The sequence below is a fragment of the Podarcis tiliguerta genome, assembly GCF_965153285.1.
Source record: "Podarcis tiliguerta genome assembly, chromosome: 4".
NCBI lineage: Eukaryota > Metazoa > Chordata > Lepidosauria > Squamata > Lacertidae > Podarcis > Podarcis tiliguerta.
Genome location: NC_139537.1, coordinates 53,550,167 through 53,566,284, shown reverse-complemented (window position 1 = coordinate 53,566,284; position 16,118 = coordinate 53,550,167). Strand labels below are relative to the sequence as shown.

Genomic DNA, 16,118 nt, shown 5'->3' with positions numbered 1-16,118 from the left:
CACTGATTTCACTTATTTTTCACCGTTCTCAAATGAAACTCTTTTCTAGGGCATCAGTAGAAGTATCCCCTTCTGTCCCTATTTTAGATAGGACTAGCACTTTCCCCTTGTTATTATATGTATTGATGCCTTCACCAATTGGGTGCTCTCCAGCTGATGGGAGTTGTAGTCAAAAGCAGCTGGAGAGCACCCATTTGTTGAAGTCTGCTGTAGTGAATTCTTGAACAATACTGGATTGTTTCTGCCACATACAGTCGTTTTGGCTGACACAATGGCATCTGATGAATTAGGAGGACTTGGCCTCATGACACCTTTGGGGGCATTTAGCAAATAATATAGAAAACTTGAAAATACTAGGAGTCTTATGGACGCTTTTGTATTTAGGTCACACATGAGTCTATTTTTATGTTGCTTTCAAGTAAGGTAAATGCAGTGACTTGAACAGACTTCTCATCTTGCTATGTGTAGCCATGTTCAAATTACATCAGCTTCATTGTGTTTCCCATCAACAAAGACCATGATTGGATTCTGTTTATCATAGTGTTCTTAATCCTGGGCTGGATTCAATTTAGCTGCTGTTTGGGTGGGAAGCAACATCTCATACAACTGAGCTCTTCCCTCCCTCCCTCCTCTGCACGCCCCACCTCTTGAGGTTTGGGGAAGGCCCTAGAACATGTCTGAGAGCACATGGTGGGAGGAGAGAGTCCTGTTGTGTGAGTGGACCTCATTTCTTGCATACACACATCCTGTACTTTGTGCTACATTGAATTCTACTCTCTCCCTTAGTAGAAAGCCTGGTCCTAAACCGTGGAAAAAAATGTCTTAAAATGGGAGCACTAGCAGGCAATAGAAAGAGCTTGTCTATAACAGGGCCTGCAAACACCACATTTTTTTTGTTGCAGTCCTTTACAAACTGTAAATTACAGCTTTGCTTGAGTTTTTTCCCCTGTTGCTCCTTCCTCTTCAGTCATGAGGTCTCTAAATAATTTCAAAACTATGGAATAGGGAGATTTGTATTGCTAGTCTAAAGTTTTGGGGCTGTTAGCTAGGCATCTGAATCTGGGAGTTTGCTCAGTGTAACTCTGTTTAGCCATGAAAACTGCTAGATGACTTTGGGACAAGTTATGCATACTATCTTCTGCTAACCTACCCCATAGTTTACAATGAGAATAAAATAGAATAACCTCCGTGTATGCCATCCTGTGCTTCTTGGAAAAGGTTGTAATGAAAATGTGGATAATAAGTCTTAGATACTTGAGAGACCAAGAAGAATCTTTCTAGAGCAGACCAAAGAGACATCCTGTTCTCACAGTGCTTAATCACATGCCAATCTAAAATCTAGGGAGTAGAAGCCTAGGAGAGTTCACTTCAGATCTGTGTTCTAACTTTTTCATCATAGTGCAGATAAAATTCAATACCATGATGAATATTTTAAGTGCTTCACAAAGGTTGTAATAAGAGAAGTTTTATGATACTCTTATCTATTTAACCTTTTTGTGCTGCCTGGACAAAAGGATGATTATTTATGAGCCAAAATTATGTGCATATTCTAGTTCTCCGTAACTACCTAAATTAGATTAGTAACTGTAAGACCATCCTGCAGCTTTCATGTGAAACCCATTTACAAATGATTTTGACTTGATAAAATGTACACAAATTAGAAATTCCAGAGAAGTTAAATTTCAGCTCTGTAAAACACAGCAGCTGAGTTGCATATCATGGTTAGCCATGCATAATGGTGTGCTGTGAACAGGAGAATCACTCCTGCTTTGCTCTACCCCACTAGGTAGTGGGAAGAACAAACCACAATCCTTGGCTTAGCATTATAACCAAACCCATAGATCACAACTGGTAAGCAAGAACAAACCTTGGCTTCAGATCATGATTTGTTTGGACAACAACAAACCATGATCTCCAGTTCAGACATAATGCTCTGCCAAAGATTGTGAATACATTAATGGATACATAAAAATGTATGCACTAAATATCAGTAAAATGGAAGAATTTCCCATACAAAATTTGAAGCTAATAAATGGTTGAAATGCTATTGATAAATATAAACTAAAGTCCTGTACTTTACCCTTTTTTACATAGGGAGCGTATGGAACTGTTGGAAGAAGCCAAGAAGATGGAAATGGCAAAATTTCGCTACATCCTTCCTGTCTATGGCATCTGTAAAGAGCCTGTGGGCTTGGTCATGGAGTACATGGAGACAGGATCACTGGAGAAGCTCCTGGCTGCAGAACCGCTGCCCTGGGACCTGCGCTTCCGAATCATCCATGAAACAGCTGTGGGCATGAACTTCCTTCATTGCATGTCCCCGCCTCTGCTTCACCTGGATCTTAAACCAGCAAACATACTGCTTGATGGCCATTATCATGTCAAGGTATGTCCTAGGCCATTGCTATTTGACCCACAATTTTTTTGCCATCGTCGTCACGATGAGACTGAAGGAAAGGTTTGTCTCTGGGCCTTTCAATGCAAACTCTTCTTTGATGTGCATGATGTGAAACTTGGTTGTGAGTTCAGTGTCACATGTTATCCTTGCTTTATAGCAGGAGTGGGGAACCTGTAGCTTTCTAGATGTTGTTGGACTATAACTCCCATCCGTACAAGCCAGGATGGCCAGAGGTGATGCGAGTTGTTGTTCACCAACATCTGAAGGGCCAAAGGTTACCCACCCCTGCTTTAAAAGTTTGTCACTGTTTGCTAAACACAGTTACAGCTTTCAGAAAATGCTATTGTGGTAGTGAGTAAATAGTGATTGTATAGACCGATCCCAACTCATGCCTGTAAGCAATCTTATGTTTATAATTGAAAGCTCTTTGTGTAAGAGGTTGTATGATAATGAGGGGAAATAAACAGGAAAACATGTTGGGTTGATACCCACGTTTTTCTCTGCATAGATGGATAGTTGCAGTGTGGTATTACAAACCAACATCTTTCCTATATATAAAATACTTTCATGGAATATTTTAATACAGGTGTGCACAAATAATCTTGAATTGTGGCATATAACAAACATCCTGTAGCTTATAACCAAGAGAGGTTAATTTGCCAAATGAGCTGCCCTGTTTAACTAAGCATTGCTGTAAACAAGGAGCTTGGTTCACATGTAAAACTAAGCCAATGTTCTTAGAAATAGAAAGGAAATTCTGCAGAAGCCCTTCTCTTGCCATAAGAGCCTGATTACTTGCTCAGACTTGCTAAGGCTCATCTGCAGTCCACTAAAACAAGGATTACTAATAGAGCTGAAAATGGATTTCACGGTTTCTTTTTCAACTAATTAATTGCGAAAATTCTGTTCCTGTGTAATGTGCTTAGTATCATGCTACTTGTGGTATGAATGAGAACAGACAGATCTTTGTAAAAATAGCCTGTGTTTGGTTTTGGAACATATTGATATGGTTCAGGAGGGAGTTGGTGTGTTCAGTGCTTGAAACAGTTCATTCATGTAGTGGGGAGCCATGGTTTCCCATTAATATCTGAACTGCACCCTAGATTTTTATATAGTTGCACAGCATAAAAGTTATAGTGATGCCTGGATTCCTTGGGGGCTGAGGAGTTTAGAGCTTGTTTCTGTTCCCAGTTCAAAACTCCTTAATTTTCTAAAAACTCATCTTCTCAACCTTTGATGCTCCCCCCAAAAACATAATGGTATGCTACACTGCCAGAATACAGGAAATTGCTTTGGTTACAGATATTATATATAAACATTATATTCAGTTATATTTATATATAAATATTCAATTATAACTGCATACTTATAATTGCCGGTTCCATGCAATAGATGTTTTAAGTCCTATGCATTTTTATGAAAGTAGCAGAATACTTTTCTTTACTTAGATGTAAAAACAACAGAGTATCTTTTGGCACCTTAAGGACTAATAAATTAAGGTGCCACAAGGCTCTGTTGTACAAAACAAAACAAAAACCCACCAGACTACCCCCCTGGAAATGGACTTAAATGTGTTTCTGATTTTATTTGTGAGGTTTGTGTTTAGAAGTTCTCATCCCAAAAACTGATTCTGGAGGGTTGGAGGAAACTCCATAGCATTTAGGGGAATTTTTTTAGAAGGGAACATAAATAATGACCTTCTCCAAAAGAAAGTGCTCACAAGCAGAAGTGCCTTTGGAATCCAAGTTCAAAGCTCTCCAGTCGCATACTTACATCTGACAACTAAACACACAGAAGTCGTAGCAGCAGGGCTTACTTTTTAATCCAGCTTTATTACTCGATAGGCTATCCTTGGCTTAGAGTGTGGTGCAATAAAACTCCTTACCAATGACTTTTCTTTTCATTCCCCACTTGGCATCTTCCATAGTTGTGCTCTATAACCTTTGAAGCTGCTCTAGTTCTAGCCTTATGGTTAGATTGCAATCCAAGTTGTTGGAGTACTTCTAGTTGTGTGTTTGTTTGTTTAGCTTCTTTTTATAGTGCCTTTCATGTGCATGGCACTATATAAAGAACAGGTGTCATCAATCCCTGCTCCAAAATGGGCCTTTCAGTCTAATGTAGAATCAGGCAAGCAGCTGAGGAAGGGGGGAAATGGAGGCATGGGAAGAATAGTTTATTATTCCAGTGGTGCATCCTTTAATTTAGCTACATTGAGGTATAGTGACCATGGGGATGAGGGAGTAGCAAGTACAGAGGCAGGAGGTGAAAGGAACCAGGAGGCAGTGAGTAAGACTGAGATTGGGAGACACGGAGGGTGCCATAATGTTCAAGGGTGTCTCTAGGGGTCTAAATACTCAGGGCACACACAGGACTCTTCAGAGCTTCTGGTAGTTGCTGGAGTTCTTGGGGGTGGAAGGAGCCATAGAGCAACCACCTGGGCCCACCCTAGCAATCCTGATTCACTTTTCTGAAAACAATTATTGTAAGGGGTTATAACATTCCAAAATAGAGCTCCAGCCAAAACTATTGAACAGGCAAGAGCAGCTGAACGAGGAGTTCGGGTTAGCTGAAAATAGGTGTCCAAGCTGTGTTTTGCATGGAAATATGAGTGAGGAGACATAGCTTGCTGTAAACAAAGTTGCTTTTGTCTCTCTTCCATGGGGTTCAAATAATGTGTGTTGCAAGTTAGTCACTCCCTGTAGCTGTTCACACATATCTCTGCAATAATTTTAATAGCCTGAGATCACATTATTTGTAAAAGGGATTTGATACTTGGTTTCATTTCTCCCTTTGCCAAATGTTGTTACCAGGTTGTGTGGGAGGCTATTGCAGAATTCCCATAGAACTTGGATGTTTGCACCCAAAGTTGTACAAAGGGTGAAAGCAAGGCCCTCAAAATTCAGCTAATCTGTGCATGCCTATCCAAACTGGTATCCAGATTACTGGATGGAATACAAAATTCTAAGTACTACATTGCTGCATTTGGCTGCACTGTCTGCCACCCATAGGCATGTCAGAAGGTGTCTTGAATCTAATTAAAAGCCCTTCTTTTATGACTGTATTTTTGTGTGTGCTGCATGGTTCCCACTGATGTTAATAGGAGTTGTATGACTAAACATCATGCTCAGTGTTAGAAACTTACTTCAAAGCATCTAATTTTAAACCCACAAGACTCCTTCCAGAACGCAGCTCTCTTGCCAAGGCTTTGAGAGTCCTTGAAGGCACAACTCAGTTTGATTTAGTTGTCAGAACATTCTGATATGCTCAAAGCTGCAGCTCTACTTCTGGTTGTGTTCTGATTATAATGATAACAATTTGCTTAAAACAGAGACTTGTAAGATGAGTTTGCGTGATTCATAATGCCAAAATTAGTCACTTTTGCACCTGGGTCCTCCAAAAATTTGTGTGCCATTGCATCTGGTCAGAAGATTTTTCCTCTGTAGCAGAAATCAAGTTATACAAAAGTTTAGACAATAAGCTCTTTTGTCACTCAGTGCGGGAGACATTGGCGGGGGGTGGGGAATATCTAAAACATGAGCCTTTGGTAGTTTACCTTGCCCTGCTCCCCTTGGCTTGGCTGAAGTTTGAGCTGGGACTTCAGGAATCACTATAAAATCTCTTGTTTCAAAAATATGTGAATTCAGGGTGTGTCTGAATATTTACATTCAGAGACAAATACATTGAATCTTTCCCCACTTCCTTCTCCACCCTGTGCATCTAACTGCTTCGGAAACGTCTTTGCTGTTGTTTCCCATTAGATTATCCCCCCACCCACCCATACTGTCATTTCTCCTATCAGGCCAACTAACTTAACAACAACAACAATGTAAGTGCTTTGCAGTGGTGTGTACTTATTAAACATTACTTGCCCTGAGCTTCAGGGCTGGCAAATTACAAATGAAAATATAGTAATCTTTAACCAGAAGCAGTTGGTAACCTTCCATTCCTTTCTCTTTCTTTCGTCTCCTGTTCTTCCCTCTGTTGCACATCTGTCAGGGCTGGCTCCTGGTCCCAGCTCACAGAGGACCAACGCTGGCTGGTATTTATGTACAAAAGTCTTTATTGAAGTACAGTTTCCATTTCCACGCCGCAGCGCTCCATCCCTACGTCTAAACTTTAGACCGGCGAAGCTCCCTCTGAGTCCCCGCCCCCTGTACACCAGTTTAAGACTCTAGCTTTACTCCACCTCTTCTTTCTCCTCTGGGTCCTGTTGCCCTCCGGGGCCCCTGTCTCCCTGGATTCCTCTGAGGCTGACGATGACGACCCCCCTGACTCCTCCCGCTCTCTTCTGCGGGCTTTAGGACCTGGCTCTCTTCCCGGGCTGCCCACTGTGCCTCCCTCCTGTACATTTGAACTTGGCGCGCGCGCGCGTTTAACTTTCCTGATGACCGTTTCCTCACTCCCCGACGGAGGTGTGGTCAATCCTGCCTCATGTTCTCCCGCTGGCAGCGCTCCACCTGATCCCGATGCCTGGGACTCCTCCCCCCTACTGCCCTCTGGGGGGGACGCGGGCCCTGATTTCCAACTGCTACTCTCTGAGTCTCCTCTGGCCCCTTCTTCCCGAGGTGTCCCCCTGGGCACTCCCCTTGCCCTGACCATGGGGGCCCCTTTCTGTGAATCCTCCGAGTCACTGGAGAGACTCAGAGACCTCGGACTACTGTCGTCGCTGACATTTCCTTCAGACTCCTCCCCTTCGCTCTCCGTTTCCTCCCTCTCCTGTGACTCTGCTCCTGAACCCCTGACAACATCATTTTGTTCCAAGTACATAACTACAAAGATAAATCTCTCTTAAAGTGATCCTCATTGGTGCAACAGTCGCCTAACTTATAAAGTCACTCCTTCTAAGTATTTCCCTAGGTTTGCAATGTCTTGCACTACATTCCTAAATATCTAGAAAAAAACAAGTGTCTCAGGAGGTAGAATAATAAGGCCTCTGCTTAGCCTTGTGCAGAAAGGCTTCAAATGTGTGGAACATTAACAGTTCTGTTTATGAGGCTGTTGAGTTTTGTGCCTCCTGCCAGCTCCCTCCCTTTGAATCTCCTAAGCAAAATCCTGGAAGAAAATCTATGGATTTATTTTGTTTTGACACTTAAACATAATTGGGGGTGTGTAAACTCTTAAGAAGTGCTTGCTGTTACTTGCTTATTCTTTCCATAGCCATCTGCCTGATGCTCACTAGTTGTCGCTTTCATTTCTTTTTGGAATGAAGAATCCTTTTTTTGTCACTCCCTGGGTATGCAAAGTTGCTGCAATTTCTACAGACAAACTGTATCTCTTTCATAAAATTATTTCCACGCATAACATTTAGCAGACATCAGCAAGTTTTCTTGCTTGGGAGAGGGACAAACAGTACTGATTTGTGAGGCTCTGAGTAAGCGCTTAAGCCCAACTGTCTCCAATGCTCTAAACCACTGTGTTTGTGCAACCACACATGCAGAAATGATTTTGCAGACTACTCTAACTGGAACTCTTTTTTTTTTTTAACTTTATCAGATTTCAGACTTTGGATTAGCCAAGTGCAATGGCCTTTCACATTCACACGATCTCAGCATGGATGGGCTTTGTGGCACTATAGCATACCTGCCCCCAGAACGCATTAAAGAGAAGACCCGGTACTTTGATACTAAACATGATGTCTACAGGTTTGTACTTTTCTTCCTCAGTGCATCTGTTTCTCTACAGTATTTGCTACTTAACTCTGGTAGAATTAAACTCTCAGGAAATCCTTAGAATTGATATTTTGTTTAACAATTTTGTTACAATGGAATATCAACAAAACAGGACACAAAGGCCAAGTCTTCAAAACTCGGGAGATACCTAAGGGAGTCATTGTAGCTTTAATGCAATGCACTTGTCTCATGCCAGCCAAAATTTTGATAAATCAACCTGTGTTTGAATTCCTTCTTGAACTGGCAAAACCAAGGTCACATCTGCAGATATTTCTTGATTCTTTAGGAAGCAGTGTTGGAACCCAGTTGATCATTTTCCAGACCTCCTAATTTTCTTTGGTGCCATCTGGGTCAATCTGATCTGGGTTACACCTCTACATGCCAAGCCACTTGAGAGGCTTTAAAAGCAAGGTTCATACACTGTGTAACGAGTGCTGTTTCAGTGGTCATGTTTCATTAATGCCCAGCCTAAAGGTGACATTGTCAACAGGCTGTGGAGACGCAGTATGCAAGCACAATGGGTGTGTAACATCTCTTTCTGTGCTCCAAAAGTGAAGTTGATCAGCTGTAGATTCAGGACAAGGAATAGAAAGTAATTTTTGTACACAAGGCATAATTAGAACAGGGTTGTCTAGAAGTTGTTGGACTACAACTCCTATCATCCATGACTACTGACCACGCAGGCTAGGACTAATAGGACTTGTAGTCCAATAAATACCTGGATGGCACCAGGATAGATCTTGGTCTGGTCTACAAAGACAATTCTTGCGTTCTTTTGACACCCATTCTCAATTCTAGCATACCTAATTTGTACTTGATGGCCTGGGATGATTAGCACTAGACAGCCTAACAGTAATCAAGAAAGAGAGAGTGCATCCTATGACTTTTATAAAGTTAACATTAACTGATGTTTCTATTTGCAGCTTTTCCATTGTTATCTGGGGAGTTCTCACACAGAAAAAGCCCTTTTCAGGTAAGCAAATAAATACTTGTTTAATGGATCATATTTTAGATGAGCACATCAAACAAAAGTCCTCCTCAAGTGTGTGTATGCCCACCCTGATGAGACTAGCCTTCAGAATGCCCAAGCTTCATCACTGCCAATTATACATCTGTTCTAGCTGCTTAACAACCACACCTTTCATACATAGCTTTGAGGAAACCTCAGCTATTATTTCTGCACTGAAAGCCAGACTGGAGACCATAGAGTGTCAGGCTTGATAAGGAACAAAAGTGTCATTGCATCTACCCTCATATGAATAGATGGGGACATGTTGCATCCACCAGTGTCCTCTTAACAGTTAGCCAAGCTGTTCAGACCTCAACGTCATGTAAGTAAAGAGCAGGCAGTCTTTACTTTAACCTGAAACAATGTATGTAGGGAGCCAGGCAACATACCGTATTTTTCACTCTATAAGATGCACCAGACCACAAGACGCACCTAGTTTTTGGAGGAGGAAAACAAGAAAAAAAATATTCTGAATCTCAGAAGCCAGAACAGCAAGAGGGATCGCTGTGCAGTGAAAGCAGCAATCCCTCTTGCTGTTCTGGCTTCTGTGATAGCTGCGCAGCCTGCATTTGCTCCATAAGATGCACACACATTTCCCCTTACTTTTTAGAAGGGAAAAAGTGAGTCTTATAGAGCAAAAAATATGGTACCTTCTGCCATTACCAGCTGATCCAGAGACCCTAACCTATGAGACCTTTGAGTCAGTTGAAATGCGTACCTCTCTCTTCTAGAAAGAGAACCCTAGTAGGAAAGAGGACTCTTGATTAAGGTGATCTGTGATATTGGTCAGAGGCTGCTTCAGTTCTCAGAGTAATCTTAATTTGTGCCTTTTCCTTTGCAGAAGAGAATAATATTCTACATATTATGGTGAAAGTAGTGAATGGCCACCGCCCAGAGTTGCCAGCTGTCTCCAGATCCAGACCTCATGCGTGTAACAGCTTGATCAAACTGATGCAAAAGTGCTGGCAAGACGATCCTAGCAAAAGGCCAACATTTCAAGGTAAACTTTTTACCGACTAGTTGGCAAACCCAGTGAGTCATTTCGGTGTTCGGGACTATACTAATCCCTGGTAGAGCTCCACCAAAATCTTGTAAAAATGATGAATGCAGAGTATACCCAACCCACTCTTTTGCGCAGGCAGCAGTATGGGGCACTTCCTCACTACAGGGAAGGGATTATACAAGAACTTGTCCGATCATGAAAGTGTTGATTTAGATGTCAAATGATCTGGCTAGCTCCCCAAGTTGCTGCCTGGGTTTAACGCTTTGATCCTTAAAATCCCAGGTAAAATGTTAGATGTCTCTTCTTTCTTACTGTGTGTTCCGTAGCATGAAAGAGGTGCCATGAAGAGTAAGTTAAGGTCATGTTTGATTAGCCTTAAAAAGCAGGTTGAAGAATCGGCATAGGCTGAAATGTTACAGCAGATGATTGAATGTGGTTTTACTGCCATATTGCAGTTTGTTCAGCTTCCTTACGTTGCAGTTAACTTTGCGGATAAGAGCCTTCTGCCATTTCTGCTATAGGAAGAGCCTTGCCGGATCTGGTTCAGCATTCTGTTCTCTTGAAGCTCTGTGTGTGTGTGTGTTTGCACAAAAGCATGCTGGGGTAGGGGTGCAAATCCTTCACTTGGCACAACAACTAATCTTCTCTCCTGGTGACGGATTTGAACATGGCTCCATAACCTGCTATGTTGTGCAACTGGCATACTCTATTCCATCTCAGTAGGTTTTGTGGTGACATAATACAGTCTTTAAAGGGCAGAAATTCTCCGCAGAGTTAATTGCTTACACAGAGGAAGCAAAGCACATTGGGGAAATATGTTGCTTTAGCAGTGGGAGTTTGGATCAACAACACCTTGATTCAAAAATTATGATAATGTTATATAGAGTGGTTGACCAAACTTCTAAGGAGGAAGCGGTATCCTCTAGCAGCTGGATAGTTTAGTTTCGCTTATCTAAACTGGCCAGTTGTTGAGAAAGAGATTGTGGCATATGAGAAATATACACATATTATTTGACCCATCTTCTGCTAGTATAAATCTAATCTTTGGCCTTTGTTTTTGTTTTTAAGAAATTACTTCTGAAACAGAAGACCTTTGTGAAAAGCCAGAGACTGAAAACAAGGAATTGATAGTTCAGGAGGATACCAAGGATACTCGGACTTACCCCAAGGTATGTATTTGAGCAGTACTGTATGTGAAAAATAAAGATAACTTGATATTGGTGCCTTCTTCCTCTCCTGGGTAACATTTGACAAGCACTTTCAATTTATAATTTCCTCCCTTCCTTCCAGGAGCTGCCCGGACTATCCCAGCTAAAGCAAGGGTCTGAACCTTCCTCATCTAAGGATTACAGCCTTTCAGAGTTGTTGTCCCAACTTGACTCGGGAATTTCACAAACAGAAGAGCCTGAAGAACTCAGCCGTAGCGCTTCTGAATCTAGGCTTGCTTCCAGCGACAAGAGGCTTTCAGGAGTGTCCTCAGTAGACTCTGCCTTTTCTTCACGTGGTTCCCTATCACTGTCATTTGAGAGAGAGAATTCCGAAAGTGGTAAGGGTTTTATAGTTTTAGCAAACAATAACTTGGAAAAACTAATTTTGGGTGTGTGTTGGGACTGGGTGGCTGTGGGAGTTAGTGGTTTCTCATGTCCTATATTGAAGGCAGCTTTACCATGAGATGATCATTTGTGGGAGGATGTGGCACGGCCAGCACAAAGTCCGCTCCCTCATTTTTCCATGGCAATCAGCTGGCTATGTGTTTTAAGATGTTGCATATCAACCATTGCTCCCCCTCATTTTCATAGGCTTTCAAAGAAGTTGTGAGCAATGATCATGATGTTTCTTGGGATGATACCCAACTAAGTCATATTCAGAGTAAGCCCATTGAAATCAATAGACTTAGGCTTTCTGTTGTGAAGTTAGCCTCCACCTCAAAGGGGTTGCCTGATCTTTATCTTGCTTGTTTGATACCAAACCAATTGCACACCACAATTCTGCCAAGACCTTAAAACTGGGCTGGGAAACCTTTAGCCCTTCAGGTGTTTTTGAACTCCATCAGTACCAGCCAACATGGCCATTGCTTAGGGAAGATGGGAGTTATAGTCCAGCAACATCTGGAGGGTCAGAGTTTCTCCAGTTCTGCCTTAAAATATAGGCATTTGAGGGTCAAAGGCTTCTTTCCATGAAATGTGTCCTGAGTGTTCCTAGGGAAGTGATAGTATGAAGAATGCATTGTGCAACCTGAGCTAATGAATCTGCATAGGGAACACAGGCAGCTGTCAGCTAGTGGTCCATCTAGTATTATCTACTCTGGCACTGGCTCTCCAGGGTCTCTAGCAGGGCCATTCCTATTACCTGGTCCTCCTTTAATTGGAGATGCCAGCAACTGAGCACATGATCTACCACTGAACTTTGGTGATAATTTTCATAATCGTGGCAGGGATATTTTCAGCTACAGGAATATTGCCTGGATAGCTGAGTTTATATTTGTGGCACATCAAATCATATTGCAGTCAGATAGTTGAGGCACAACACAGAAACAAATGCTTGACCATGAACTGGCCTTAAATGTTTCATTGTTCTGAGGATTAGGAGCCTTATCTGCATACGAGGATTGGAGTGTGTGTTTTGTAAAGTCTATTTCATGACGCTAGACACCCATCTGTGTGTGTTACTCTTTTTCCCTGGAAAAACAATAGAACTTCACTAAATTGCCAGAAGCATAATAGTCCTAGCTGCTTGTGTGCATGGGCAGCAGACACCAAGTACATGGGATCCTAGCAAGCTGCATGAGTAATGTGCCCCAAAAGCTGATAACCCTCCTACCCACAGCATGAGTAGTACAATCCAGTTGGAAGATGGACATGTTGGCACCTGCCCAGTGTGCAAAAAGATGGGAGCGGGGGAAGAGGAGGTGCTTCCTACGCTTTGGCTTCATTGGTAGCATGAAGAGTGGAGCTGCCATTTATTTATTTCTCTTGTGCCTTTAATGTATGGTTGTCATGGAAGTCTAATGTTGCTCTTTGCTTCTCCAGATCTTGGTTCCACGGACATCCAGAAAAGAAAGCTGGCCGAGGCGATTGCATCTGGAGACACCGGCAAACTGATGAAGATTCTCCAGCCGCAGGATGTTGACCTGGTTTTGGATGGGAACTATAGCCTCCTGCATTTGGCTGTTGAGTCAGGCCAAGAAGAGTGTGTCAAGTGGCTCCTCCTTTACAATGCCAACCCCAACCTGACCAACAAGAGAGGCTCCACACCCCTCCACATGGCCATAGAGAAGAAGAATAAAAGCATTGTGGAGCTGCTCCTGGCGAGGAAAATCAACGTGAATGCTAAGGATGAGGACCAGTGGACAGCACTTCACTTTGCTGCGCTGAACGGGGATGAGCTGAGCACCAGGCTTCTTCTGGAGAAGAACGCCTTGCTGAACGAAGTAGACTTTGAAGGAAGAGCTCCCATCCATGTGGCCTGCCAGTATGGCCAAGAGAACATTGTGCGCATCTTCCTGAGAAGAGGAGTTAATGCAGATATCAAAGGGAAGGAAGGCTGGGTGCCTTTGCATTATGCAGCCTGGCAAGGTCACCTGTCCATCGTGAAGCTTCTTGCCAAGCAGTCCGGGGTGAATGTGAATGCACAGACAGTGGATGGGAGAACCCCTTTGCACCTGGCAGCCCAGAGAGGGCATTACAGAGTAGCTCGTACACTTGTGGACCTGAAGTCGGATGTCAACATCAGAAACGCCTCGCTCCACACTGCTCTCCATGTTGCTGCTGAAACCGGACACACGGGCACTTCGAGGATGCTCCTCAACCGGGGCGCAGACGTAGAAGCGACGACGGCCGAAGGCTGCACTGCACTCCACCTGGCAGCCTGCAGGGGCCACTTATCGACCACCAAGTTGCTGGTTGAAGAAGGTGCCAATGTCCTGGCCAAGGGGCCTTCCAAGAGGACGGCGCTGCACTTTGCTGCTGGAAATGGACATTGGGAAGTAGTAGAGGAGCTTGTCAGCCCAGAGAATGTAAACGACCCTGATGAGGAAGGCTTCACGGCTCTACATCTGGCAGCAAAAGGCGGACATCCACGCACCCTCGAGGTTCTGTTAAAGCATGGCGCCCTCACATTTCAGACCCCTCTGCAGACGACTAAACAAAATGGATACAGTGCTGTTACTATGCTAGTCGGTGAGAGCTAAGTGAACAGACTGCTTGTTTATGTCTTTTGACTTTCCATGGAGACTCTGGGAGCCTGACAATCAGGGCTTTCCCTCTGACTGCTCCTGTGTCATGTGTATGAGTCTGCTTAAATTTGCAGGTGAGTCTGGGTTCTATCCTGGCAGAAGCAGCATTGTTGATGTAGCAATGCGTTCTAATGAACCGAGGGAGCGTGGGAGCAGGAGCCATGAAATCCTGAGCACGGAGCCTGACACTTTCCTGTGATGTGCTGTTGAGCAAGCCATATGTAAAGACTCTATGTTCTTTCCCTGGGGCTTCAGCAGTGCGGGGAGTTGATCTGCCCTGAAGATGGTATGAGGAGCAATTTGCATTGCATTGCTTTAAGCAGACACTTGTTGCGTTCCGGACAGAGTCAGTATCTTAATATTTCAATCTTTCTCTTGTTTTTACATTCAGACAAATGATGGGGAAGGTGTCCTCAAACATCATGCTAGAATGTTTTTGAAATTGATTTTCCCACCCCGTTGCGTACAAAAAGTACTCTAGCAATCAAAATCTGTTTCACAGTGCGCAAGAGTTTGTTGAAAAAGAATGTAAGAAGTGCCTATTTCAAAGCCACACATTTCTGTGTCCTCAAATTGTTGAGCTTTCCTTTTACCCTAGTCAGCAAGTCTTTGCAATTAGAACTGTTAGCATTCAAAAGTTAACTGAAGGCAGTATTGCATAGAAATTGGTGATGTACACTGGTGATGTGCATGTACACTGGTACGTGCGCGTGCACACACACACACACAAACAGAGTGGGCCCACAACTTAGCGACTGCAAACTTAAAATGGGATGGAAGTGGAGGGGCAAATAAATAAATGAAGAGTGGGGGGGAAGTGCACTATTCCCCACTCTCCAGTTATTTATTTCCACCCCCACTTGTGCACCCAGTGGGTTTTCCTGCCAGGGAAAGAGCTCCCAGGGCCCTCCTGAAACCTTCCAAGAACCCAGTTAGCAGCCCTGTGCCCCACAGGGCAGGAGGGGCATTCATGGGGTTCCTGACTTTACACGATGCTGCCTTTGCATGTGGACCCCCGGAACCAAACCCTTGCGTAGGTGGCGGGCCCACTGTATAGGCACACACAAGGTGTGTTTAAATTTCGTAAAATGATTTTGAATGGTTGTAGTTTTTAAATGGTGTAGATTATGAACCACGTGTACAGTACTGCCTTGCCTTCTGAATTTTGCTGTGTTCGGTAGCCTAATTTAAAGATATACTGTGTATATATAGTATTTCAGTTCGTTGTGCCTCTTTTTCTACTGCAGAAAGTTGTGCCTCTTCAGACATGGGTATGTTTTAATACGCCTTTTGTAATGTTCATAATTTTTTCAAGTGTTCAAATAAAGTCTGGTTCATCCATTTAAAAAAAGCTGTGGTTTGCCTTTAAAATGGTGTTTGAGATAAACTGAATTGTGGATGTACTGTGTTCAAAGGGCAAAAGCATTTCACAATCTTGATCTTGTTTCTCCTCTCTCCCTCTCTCTGTGACACACACACCCCACTGCCACTACCACTACCTATATTGCACCCAATCTGCATTTTAGCAGGAAGCACAGCTGTGGGCCAGAGCTTTTCAATGAACCTTGGTCCTCAATGGAACACAATCTCTCAGCTTTGTTTTTAAAAACAGTTCATTGCTTGCTTTAGGTTTTCTTTAATAGCGGCTTAGAAATACTATAAATGCCACTTCTGCTAAAACACATTTTATTTCCCATCAATAAGGCAGTTGGTAGGCAATAAATTTGTTTGCATTTCTTACTGACTAATCAAGAACCCGGGCTGAAGATGCCTGCTGACTACGCTGAGCCTGCTCATGGTGAATT

General features: G+C 43.1%; 1 protein-coding gene across 2 annotated transcripts in view; it reads left to right on the top strand.

Moving 5' to 3' along the window:
- The window catches only part of RIPK4 (receptor interacting serine/threonine kinase 4), a 28,828-nt gene extending 13,164 nt beyond the window's left edge, over positions 1 to 15,664 (top strand). For both annotated transcript variants that reach the window (XM_083438763.1, XM_083438764.1), the window contains exons 2-8: positions 2,095 to 2,386; positions 7,892 to 8,040; positions 8,991 to 9,040; positions 9,918 to 10,076; positions 11,148 to 11,248; positions 11,370 to 11,625; positions 13,109 to 15,664. In XM_083438763.1, coding sequence (XP_083294889.1) covers positions 2,095 to 2,386; positions 7,892 to 8,040; positions 8,991 to 9,040; positions 9,918 to 10,076; positions 11,148 to 11,248; positions 11,370 to 11,625; positions 13,109 to 14,268 — 2,167 coding nt within the window. In that variant the 3' untranslated portion in view covers positions 14,269 to 15,664. The remainder of the gene's footprint in view (positions 1 to 2,094; positions 2,387 to 7,891; positions 8,041 to 8,990; positions 9,041 to 9,917; positions 10,077 to 11,147; positions 11,249 to 11,369; positions 11,626 to 13,108) is intronic.
- The last annotated feature ends 454 nt before the right edge of the window (positions 15,665 to 16,118 follow it).